Consider the following 12,489-nt stretch of genomic DNA (forward strand, 5'->3'; position numbering starts at 1 on the left):
ATGTACTCGGACTTACATAGTTGGCCGGTCTTCAGTTCATTGGAGCCGGAATTCATTTCCCAGATTCACATAGTTATGATATTTGGTAATTTGCTTTGTTCTCTTCCTTTATGTATTATTCTTTCAGCAATATTACTTTATATTTAATGTCCCAAAACAAGTAAATTGCATAAAAGGGCCTTAATTGTGACAAGGGACAAGATAGTATGCGTTTTGGATCTCTACGATTGTTTGGAGACCGGAAACAAAACCTCAACGCCATATCGGAAGAAGGTTGAGGATTTATGCGGAAAAGATATAAAAACGTTTGCATATGGCATGGGACCTCACATTTTAGCACTCACGAATGGAGGAGAGGTAAGAATTTAGTAGGAAATTGTACATTGGGATGAATTTTTAATTGATATCTTTGTAACATATCTCACTAGAATAACTGCATTCTGATTCATTCTTTTTACTTTAGACTAATATGTAATTTTCATTAAATACGAATTTGTTAAATATTAAATTTGATTTTGATAATCTTGTAAAAGTAGTTGAAGATAGAATAGTTAAGTCTTCTCCATAGAAAAAGATATCATCAAAACCTATCGACGTGAATGTCTGCTTTATCACAGGTAATATCACTATGGTATATACAGATTAAAATAACAATGTGATGTCATTGTCATCTTTTGATAACACAAACTGACATTTTAATTCTTTTTTTCTGTTTGAATAGAAGATACCATTTCTGATGTATTTTCGCACGCTGAACATTCGGCAATGAAATTGCTCTATTACGTCAGGTTTTCGAGAAAAGTGAAGTTAAAGGTATCAAAATTGACATATTTGTGTTTTTTGACATATTTGTGATTTTTTTTGCTAGCGAAATAAATTTTTTCTATTTTCGTTTACGCCATCTTAAAATGCCAACTTCTATCTTTAAAATATATTTTTTTTAACGCCGTACGTTTTTTTTACCGAGATAATCTCTGCGTAGTCATAAAGAAAAACATTTTTGTGTCAAAAATGTTTTTGAAGAAAAAGTTTTAAGAACTGTGTGATGATTTTAGTAGCAAGATTTTTAAGGTCACTAAATCTGAATCTGAAATCAAATTTTCAAAATTCAAAATGGAGGACCCAATATGGCGGATGGAAAAATTTGTCACCGCAAAAAATTTTTTGTAATGACAAATTTTTCAGCCATATTAGATCCTCCAAAATCACACAGTTCTTAAAACTTTTTCTTCAAAAACATTTTTGACTTTTCTCAAAAACTTGACGCGGTAGAACAAATTCATTGCTGAATTCGTGTTCAGCGCGGCAAAATACATCGAAAATAGTATCTTTTATTCAAAGCAGCAAAATTCACATCGACCAATGTAATCTTTTATTGTCCCTTTACGCAAAAGAACAATCACGCGTCCAACGAACTCTCCATTTTGTGCAGACAGCCCATTTTATCTCCACATCACTAATAAGAGCAGGCACGAACTCAGGAAGGGTGCATTGCACTCGAGTTCCTCGTATCATAACCCATGTGATCACAAACTGTACAAAGTGTGGTTGTTCTCTCCGTGAACCATCATGGACGGACTCACTATAGAGAGTATAGTGATATCACAACTTGTTTGTGAGCCTTGTAAGTCTATTGTGACATCACTGTGAAGTTTTTTGCTATGGGGAGGAAATGCTTATGTACAAAAAAAATTGATATTTGAATTTCTCCATTTTACCATTTTTTATTCGTGCATTCAGCAATTCTAAAAAATTATCAAAAGATTTATGAAATCGCCAAATTAAGCAACACATTTATGAGATGTTAGAATCAATAATAATAATGTCTATGAAAGGTATATTCCTGTGATAATGTTGATTGTCAATTGGAGAATGGAACATGTAAATTTACTTTAATGAAGATGTCTACAATTGAAAACAGCCAGAACATGAAGCGCGTCGTAGACATCGCGTGTGGCTGTTACTATTCCATCATTCTAACTGAGAATGGCGAAGTAAGTAAACATTGTATGTCGACAGTAACCTTCTGTTATCTTATAAACTAAATAGTCGGTTTGATTAAGGTGTATGCTTGGGGATCAAATAATAGTGGATAGATGGGTAACAGTATTTATGGACTTTCGACGACACCTAAGTTTGTTTTGTCTGATGTTGTTTGTATCTCCTGCGGGAATGACTTTATTATGGCTTATCAGAAATGGCAAAGTGTATGGGCAAAGTGTATTGGGGCAGAAATGGTTGGCCAGCTAGGCAACCATGGGAGTAAAAATGTGACGCAAAAGACTCTTAGTATAGAGACAAACAACATTAATGGCAATAATTTATTACACGTTAGACGTCACTGGTAAAAATTTGTCTCATAATTTCATAATTTTTTTTCATAATTTTTCAGTTTTTTACATAACACGTCATATTTATTCATAGAATGATCGTTTTTTCATAAATACTCATAAATACTCACAAAGCGCAATGAAAAAATATGACTTTTTCTACCATATATATTTTGTCATTATTTGTAAGATTTTATCCTTTCAAATATGTCATACATTTTTATATTTTCCCATACAAATGTATTTTATTTCTCACGTACCTGAGAACATTTTTTCTCATAATTTCTCATTTTTCAAAAATCCCAAAATATCTAAAAAAAATGTCATTATGCTTCTTCATATTCATAAATACTCATAAAATACAATCTGATTGCACTTTATTTATGAGTATGAGAAAGCGCACAATCTACAATTAAATATGACATTTTTTTTAGATATTTTGACATTTTTTAAAGATTTTTGGGGATTTCTGAAAAATTGTGAGAAAGTTATGAGAAAAATTGTTTTTAAGTATATGATAAAATACGAAAAATGAAATATTTTGTATAAGAAAATATGAAAACATATGTTATATCTGAAAATTTGAAAGGAGAAATTTTACGAAGAATAACAAAACATAAAAAAGTCATTTTCTCATTGCATTTTATAAATATTTATGAATATTTATGAGAGAGTGATTATGAGAAATTATAATATTTTATTAACTGTTGAGAAAAAATTTGAGAAAATATTTGAAAATCTGAAATATTTCTCGGATCGTTATGAGAAATTTTGATATTTTTTATTAACTATTATTGAGATGAAATATGAAAAAATATTCAAAAATCTGAAAAATTTTTCATAATTTCTCATTGAATTGTTATGGGAAATTATGATATTCTATATTAATTGTTGTTAGGAAAAAATATGAGAAAATATTCAAAAATCTAATATCTCATAATTCACATAATTTCTCACAAATTATATATATATGAGAAATTATGAAAGATTTTATGAAAAATTATAAGAAAAATTTTTACCAGGGTCACATGAGGAGAGGCTGCAAATTCGAAAATAAAAATATGATGCTGCAGTTGATTGATATAGCGGAAGACCTTATTGACAATCTTGTTGTAGGTAATTCTCTTTTCGATAAAGCAGTAAATAAAGAACAAAATAACAAAGTAAAACAGGATCATTAAGCAATATTATTTCAGTCAAGGTGACTTGCGGATTCGAACACACGCTGGCGCTCACAGACAAAGGAAATATCTATGCCTGGGGCGGGAACATGTTCGGCCAATTAGGGATCGGCAACCAGACGGAGTGCTATAAACCAATCATGATAAACTTATGTTTATCGTATTTTCGAAGGAAGCAGAACAAAAAAAGAAGAAAAAAAGCAAAGATTGTCATGATTAGTAATTAATTATATCATCAGGTCAAGCAAATTGAAAAGATGAAATGGATCGATATCACAGCTCTGAACAATAGTAGCATCGCTGTCACTGAAGTAGGACGTGTCTACATTTGGGGTGTAGATTATCGCGGTAAGAGTATCATCCCAACCATCACTTCATTCTTCATACCTGACATGCTTACACAGTACGGGCCAAACGTTATGCAAAACCGAACATATTGGAATGCTTGAAAATTGCATTCGATAATTCTGTATGTGTCTTTATTTCATATCTTTGTTTTACATTTTCGAAATGTACTATGAAACAAATGAACAATATTGAGAGGGAAAAAAATGATAACTGAAATAAATAGCTCTAAGGTCTGTTGATTTTGATTTGAACTTTTATAGTTCAACTTTTCTCTTTTTCTCTTCATGTTAAAGAAAAAAAAGAGAAGAGATGAACAATGCAAGAAGTTCAGTTAAAAAGAATAAGTTTCAATTACTAATATATAGTATATTCATAGTTGTGCATAGTTATTATGTGTACCCATATAGTAAAATGTTAATAATTTGCAGATTGTGAATAAATATGATCATATTCCTATTGCAAATCCATATTTATCTATGTCATTTCGCATTAAGATTCGATATTTATCGATAAAAACTACTGATATACTATGTCAATAGTAACAAAAATCGACTCTCAGTGCATCAACGATAATAGAAATCGAACATAAAAGCTGCAAAAATTCTTGCTGTCAATGTACTGGCAAAACATATCAGCAAGTCCTATTTCTGGAAGCAGTTTACCAATATCAGATATTATAAATTTTGTTTAATATCTTCCTGCAAAAATTGGTAGCATATTTTCTTTAACATCTATCTTCATATTTAGCTGTTTGGATATTATATTTAGTAATATTTCCACTCTTATCATAGTTAAGATTTTATTAATATTCCTGGCGAAAAAAAATGTTTACGAAAAAGAATATTGAGACAAGATTTCAGAAATTTTTAATTTTTCGTAGATATTCATAGTAGAATTTGAAAGCAAAGGATTTCTTGCTTTTTCAAACAAACAACGTCACTTTATGTTCCACTATCCGAATATCTATATCTAATGAGGTGTACAACTAATAAGAATTTCTAAGATCTTGTCTATGTTAATTTTTCGTAAAATTTTTCCGCCATCTTAGGGCTATCTTACTTTATTTTAAGTATAATATTATTAGATCGAATTTTTAAAAAATTTTTAGAAATATCTTTGTGAAAAGATGAAAAAATACTTTAATTAATAGAACTGGTAACAAAGTTTGTTCCAAATTTTTCAGATTTTTCAGATAAATGTAACATTATTTTATGTACCAAACTAAAATTCGGCATATATTTGTCATTGACTTTTTCTCTCATTTGTGACATAGTTGACGAGCGATCTCAAAATACAGGTGGAGGGCAAATGTATCTATGTGCACAAGGCTATCTTGAAAATTCGTTCTTTACACTTCAAAAACATGTTTAAGCATGATTGGGCCGAATCAACAATCAAAGGTAATTGTTTAACAAATATCAATGTTATTTATGTTAAATTTCTCAAGTTTTTATTCATGCTGTCGTCATTCTCTTCCAATGTCATCAAGATTAACACATACATTTTCCTATGTTGTCTACAAAGCATATCTGAAGTACTTACACACCAATATAGTCGATTTAATCTTTGAGAATATATCAGGTAAGTCGAGTCTATCATGAGTGATTATTGGCCTAAATATTCATCGGGTGTATTCAACGGACTAAACATTTGAATGAGCTCGTTGATATTGTATATTTTTCTATATCATCCAATCAGATTTTCAGATCTGAAAAAATATACCAATAGTAACACACTCATTCAACTGTTGAATCCGCTGAATGTGCCAAATAATTGAAGCAATATTTTTTGTTAACAGAACTTTTTGATTTGGCCAACGCTTACTTTGAGAACAATCTCAAGAAATAGTGCATTCGTATAATAAAGCAAGGAATTACTGTATCGGACGTCGTCTACTTTTATAGCATTGCAGTGAAGTATAACACAGGTAGTCAAACGTTGTCATTTTTAACATTTATTAACATTTCATTGCGTATAAATTTACATACGTACAATAATTGAATGCTGTTGACAATTTTTTAGGAGCTCGAAGAATTCTGCGTCCAGCTCGCTGTTGGTCACATGACGACTATAGTGGAAACGGAAAATTTCGCGAAGCTAGATCAGAATTTGATGAAAAACATAATTAAGGCGAGCAAAGCTGGCTGCTTCAAAAATTAATTCCGTCTATTTTCTTCAAGAGCGCGAGCGATATAGTAGATAGCGCACTCTAATATACTGTAAGAGTTTTCGAATTCGATCCCCGACAGAAAAATTTTTACACTCGTAATTCCTCTCAAAAGACAGTGACAAATCACTGAGTGGTATACTTGATCAGGAAATCTCCTTATCGAAAATTAATTGTCGTTCGGAATCAGCATTTAAACTGTAGGTCCCTATATAGGTTTGTTCGCGTCGCATGTTTCAGCATGCTCCAATGTGCTCTTGCTATAGCTTCTACTGATTTCAACGAGCGCGTTAAAGTGAATAAATGTTATGATAGGAGCATTTTAGAGCATATTAGAGCATGCGACACGAACAAACCTATTAAGTACGATCAGTGTGCGCGCAAAAATATATGAGAGGGAGACACCTACACGCTGAGATAGCGTATGGCACTTGAAGTTTTCTTCAAAGAGATAATGCAATGAGAAATGAATATCATCGATATGTTGTTGCATAAAAACTTGCCATATATTTTATAATTACATATTTTGATGAAATATTCCAACAATTCTTTTTCTCAGTCAAGTCAATTGTATTACTCAGTCTTGAATCAATTGTATTATGCTTTTAGGGAAGAATTACGCCCAGATAACTCTAGTGCACTTTTGCTATAATTTACGTAAAATGAACTATAGCCTAGAGTTATCTAGGAGCAATTTCTGACAACTTAGTACTTCGTGTAAGTGATAAATTCACCTGATTGTGTTCAGTCGTTCAAATTACCTCGCGCATTGTAATAATTCACGCGAAATTCTTTTGTCAATTTCAGAGAGTGTGAGAGATATTGTGATTTTGCAAAGATAACTGAAATTAACTTCGCAAAAACAAAATGAAAACTCGCTAAAAGAAATCAATCTCATGCCCGCAACAATGTTGTAATCTGCGTAATGAATTTATTGACGACGTTTCAAATATGTCGAATGTGAGAATGTCACAAATTTTTTTTTTTTTAAATCATTCTTATATAGCGTATTGTTGTTTACAATTAGCGATCACGTTGAGTTCTCGTCAATTTTGTTCAGCATTTTGCGAATTTTGTAAAATATAAATAAGTATGTACATGTAAAATAAAATTTTCTAACATTTCCTAAGTTACAATATTTTGTATTTTGCTTATGCTTGTTTATCTTTACAAATCATAATCTTTAGTCTGATACGGGCATAAATCTATATTATCGACTAAATCATAATTTTTGTATATTTTTTTTCCTCTTTTACAGATTCCTTATCCATTAAAGTGTGTGTGTATATATATATATATAAAAAAATTTTTAGAAATTTGTAAAATTATATATTTATAACAAATTGTATATAAATTATATAAATTGTATATAAATTGTTACAACTAAATATGGTTAACAAATGAGAAAAATGTACTTTTTCATACAAAACTATAAAACTCTGAAACAAAAATGTTCAAAGGAAAAATATGTTTCCATATCTTAAAGTTAGCATACCAAACTACAAAAGAAAAAATAGTTCAATTATCAGCTGTCCAAAAAATTTAGTTATTAACTTGAAAATGATGTTTTTTAATATGCATAAATGGCTATAAATTAAAAATATATTGCATTTACATTTTAAGTAATGCATTTTATTATTGCTATGTGTTAAAAAAACTTATAATGTATTAGGAAAATGTTTTTTATAATATACAAACATAATACAATAATATTACAGACATTTAACACAATAAGGATGCCAAAAATATTTATTAAGGGCTAATATATTGTTAGAGTTAAATTCTTTTTTAATAAGTCGCAAAATATTCCTGCAATACAAATGAGAATTAGCTAAAGATAAAGAAAAAAATTAAAAATTTTTTTAGTTAGTAGTACAAAAAATGTACGCTATGTACACATGATAGATCATTTGTGATCCAGAGGTGAACTTCGGAGTTATTCTAGTTAAAGAATACATATGAATTGAGACCAGCAACGCACTAAATTTGTTCTCCAGATGTCAAACTTTTTTTTAAGAATAGAAAAGAGACTGGTATTTGATCAGGTGCTCTTAGTATTTCAAAGAAAAAAAATGCGCAGAATATAAATAACCCAAAGGAGAGTATTAAGGATCAAGCCTGAAAAAAAATTTTCGAATCTGTAATAGAGGAAAAAAGTAAACTCTTGCAAAGCGTAATTTCGTATTGGGAGAAATATTTTTTTCTACGCTTTGAATTTGACACAAACTCAGTATTGTTCGTTCAATTTGAATCCCGCCTCATGTTTATTTTCAATCTATACAAGCTTTATATCAAGCAATTAATTACAATTTTTATATCAAGCAATTAATTATGTTAATCTCAAGTGATAGTTGTGCCAGAAAAAGTGGTTTTTAATTTTTTTTTATTTTCTCTTAAAATCATGTTTTGCGAGATTTCTTTTTATGTATTTTTTTTTAATTCTATAGAAAAAAGTTTGCAAGTCATAAAGTCAATTCAAGATTTATAAAAACGTAATAATCGTGGTAAAACAAAATGAAACTTTAGGATTTCCTTAATAATCAATACTAATTTTTAAAAAATTGAAATTTAATATTCTAAGTTAATCTTTATATAGCAAGCATTTCTTTATATTAAACATATCTAATGAATCACAGATAATCAATTTTTATAGTAAACAATACTTTTTACAAATACATTATTTTTTATGCTTATATCTTTAAAAAAAACTAGATTTTAATTACACAAATGCAGATTTTTATTAAAAATTTTTACTAAACATTATTTTTAAATATTAATGTCGTTAAGAGAAAAATATAGATTTTTCAGTATTGGCATATTGGAGTGATTATCGCAATACAACCTAAGACATTGAAGTATAAAATTTTTATTTTTTAATATTAAAATTTCTATTAGAAAATATTTCTAGTCAATTAAAATTAGTGCGATCTATTAAATAATTACAAAAATAATAAAGGATTACAGAAACAATCAAATTAACGGCTGAATTCATTACCGTAAAAAGCATTACTATAAAAACGTAACATCGTTATCGCAGATAGAAAAAAAATTAATATCATCGAAAAAAAGTAACAAAAGCAGTATTACAAATGTTAACGTGTTACTTTCCTGATATAACTTACATCACATATATACATCACGTATATATACAATAAGAGCAAAGAATTTATTTCATAAAAAAAATTCGTCACTAGTAATCTGTTGCATATAACTTTTACAATTCATATTCTACATATTTATATTTATTGACATTTTAATAATCTAACACTTAACATAAGTAATAATAATAACTATATAAAAGAATAAACAATAGACCGATATATGAATAACACAATTAAGTAGAAAAATGTCTTATTCGGCCTAGCTAGATCTCAATGTTTAACAATATTATTAAAAATTAACAATTAAAATTGAAAAAGGCTTCAAAGATTAAATCAATAAAGGAATATAAAGCTAATGAGAGCTGACAACAGTTATATATGTGTAATAAAAAATAATATATGTCAATCACTAATTACAGACATTTCGATCATAAGATTAGGTCCTCTTCAGTGTAATAATAAAATTATCGGAATTGATACATTGTAAAACAATAGGCGAATGCTGTCATGAATCATTATTAGGCTGTTGTTCAAAATTAAGAACTTCATTATCGTCTGTTGTACTTAGCTGGATATCCAAATAAGAATTCAATCATTTAAATTATACTCAGTATAATGATGATCCATTATAACGCGATTATAACTATGTCTTGAAAGCGTAAATTTCGTAATTAATTGTGTTATTCACATATGATCTAATATCATTTGTTGTATATTTCACGCGCTTATACCAAACATTTCCTTAATGTATACTAGTTACAATGATAATAATTATGCGTGCTTTCCAGCAAGCGACAGTATGACATGTGATGTGAATGATCATTTCATCTTTGTTTAACATTGACAAATGATAAAATAATATCATAATGATTCATTGTATTAGATTGTGTCGCTTAGAAAGCATATCAGTAGTCATTTATAATACAGTCTCACATAATGTAGTCTCTTTAGTAGCACTAGCATATAATTTGTCTGATGACATAAGTGATAAATGTTTTTCTTCGATCGTCATATTCATTGATGTTTCTCCTCTTGCTTTCAATGCAGATTTAAAAACGCAAATGGCATTAACCGAAGCCGCCGAAAGTTTATTGCGTTTTTTCGAAGTTAAATCATACACAATGGAAACCATTGTCTTCGGATCGCTGTTTGAATTGGGAAGTGATCGAATAGCATTTAGAATATTTATTAGATTTGGATATTTGGCCATATTATTTGGATAAGAAGATCGTAAAATTTTTTTCCACATATTGTCGAAATTTAATTTAGAGAGACCTTGTTTCTCGTTTGTTGTAAAATCTGATGACAGTGCAACCCATTCCTTTTTTAAACCATCTTCGTCAAAACCGCCAATAGTTTGAGCTATAAAAGAAACATCGGCGAATGATGTTTCTCTATCATTATCGAATAAATGTAAGGAAGGTTTAAAAACTTGTAATTTCGATAAAAACTCATTGTCTACAGGCAACGTCTTACGAATGTTTTCTGCAGTAGTTACATAAAACTTTAAGCAGTTCTTTCGAATTGTTTCAACTTCGTCTTCGTGTCCATGCTCCATTAATTTCTGAAGATATTTTTCACATTCTAATCCCAATGTAATTTGATATAGATCTTTTTGATTCTCCTGTAAAGAAAATACTACATTTTTAGAGAAAGGTTTTAAATACTTCTCTTTTAAAAAATTTTGACAGATTTGAACAAGAAAGTTTAAAGATTTGGGCTGCAAAATATGTATTCGCGTATCTAATGCTTGAAAAAATGTATTGAATTTATTGAAGAAATGTAATATGTACTCTAAGAACAGGAAATAAGCTTTTAACTCTATATTATCCATCATAGACAACAAACATTCTTCAGCTCTTGTTTTCTCGTTCACAGATATTTGATTAAGAAAATGTTTAATTGTATCCCAAGATTCCAAAAGTTTTTTTATACATAAGTAGTGAGAACGCCAACGTGTATCATTTAATCGTGATAGTCTATTATTATTTTCTTGGAAATATTCACAAAATTCAGAAAAAACAGATGAACATTTTGGACTACAGTTAATATAATCGCCAATTCTTATAATAAATTCCTCGCAAGCTATGGGTATTTCATTGCATGCAGCGTGAGCTGCTAACATGGTAGCATAACAGGGACAGGAAAATGTTAACAAATGCGGGCATTCTTCTTCTAATTTCTCTTTGAATAATAAATGTTTTCCTGTCATGGTAAACGCACTGTCACACGACAAGGCGACAATATTTAAAAACAATATCTGTAACTTCCACATTTCGCATTTAAATGCAAGGAACAATTTTTCCGCATTGGAATCTTTGGCATCAATGTCAATTAGTTTAACTAGTTGTGATCGAATGTCTAATGTGTCCGGATCAACATAACGAACGAGAAAAGTCATCCATTTCTCATTGTCAGACGTTTCATTGATGAATATCGTAAACTTTGTGTTCTGAATTTTATTGACCACACGTTCCGTCTCGATTGGGCACAAAACATTTGTAATAATGTTTTTACATTTGGTACGACCCATACTCATGGCTTTCAACACGTTAGGATCTTCTCCTACATGTCGGAAGAAACTAAGAATTTCTTTTGCATTTTGGTGGGGAATATTTTTATCGGCAATGAATGCAGCAAATCTAATTTCTGCGGATTTTTTACGTTCTTCAAACGATGAAAGCAATTCAGTTTGCGTAGCCCGATTATGCGTAGCCTGCGTATCATCATTCGATTGCGAATTGTTATTCAATTGACTTACTTCAATAGAATTAGTTTTATCTTTATTTATATGTGCTTTGGATTTTGAGTGACGAATAATTTGCGATAAACCACCAGCAGCAGATTTGTCACACATTAAACAAAAAAATAAACTTGGATCGTGTGGCACTTCGCGTAACCAACTTTTAAATTCCGCTCTATCCAACCATTTCTGTTGAAATATGGATCTACGAGATTTTTTTTCTAAAAAACTATCATCATCGCTACTGCAATCCTTATTACTATTATTTTTATGATGCGCAGATTCCGCGTGTCTCGAGATATGTGTTGAACCACACGAAAAACTTTTATCGCATACAGTGCAATAATAAAGAGTATTATCAGATGGTACTTCTCGTATCCATGACTTGTATCGCACATCCGAGAGCCAAGCTACTGAAAACGTTCGCTTAGATTTCTTGGTCAATTTAACATTCGATTCCATATCGATTATCAAAAAATAAAAAAAATTAAGAAATACAATAACATTAATAAATGTGTCGTTATTGTGAGAATAATGTGCCCATCAAATCAGCAAACAGAGATCGACAAAGATAAAATAATCCGAAGAATAGAAGTCATCTATGATAATAAATATCTAC

At 29.7% G+C, this 12,489-nt stretch overlaps 1 protein-coding gene and 1 pseudogene across 1 annotated transcript; one reads left to right on the forward strand and one right to left on the reverse strand.

Annotated features, from left to right (window-relative positions):
* On the forward strand, positions 1 to 6,019 carry LOC108694728 (annotated as a pseudogene).
* A 4,024-nt stretch (positions 6,020 to 10,043) lies between these two features.
* Positions 10,044 to 12,332, reverse strand: LOC108694704. The gene has a single exon (XM_018204337.1). The coding sequence runs from the start codon at positions 12,330 to 12,332 to the stop codon at positions 10,044 to 10,046; it is 2,289 nt and encodes a 762-aa protein (XP_018059826.1).
* Positions 12,333 to 12,489: the final 157 nt, after the last annotated feature.

Source organism: Atta colombica, unplaced genomic scaffold, assembly GCF_001594045.1.
Source record: "Atta colombica isolate Treedump-2 unplaced genomic scaffold, Acol1.0 scaffold123, whole genome shotgun sequence".
Classification (NCBI taxonomy): domain Eukaryota; kingdom Metazoa; phylum Arthropoda; class Insecta; order Hymenoptera; family Formicidae; genus Atta; species Atta colombica.

Excerpts from the sequence above, each read along its gene's own strand:
- LOC108694704 (XM_018204337.1), bottom strand. The coding sequence starts at position 12,332 with ATGGAATCGAATGTTAAATTGACCAAGAAATCTAAGCGAACGTTTTCA.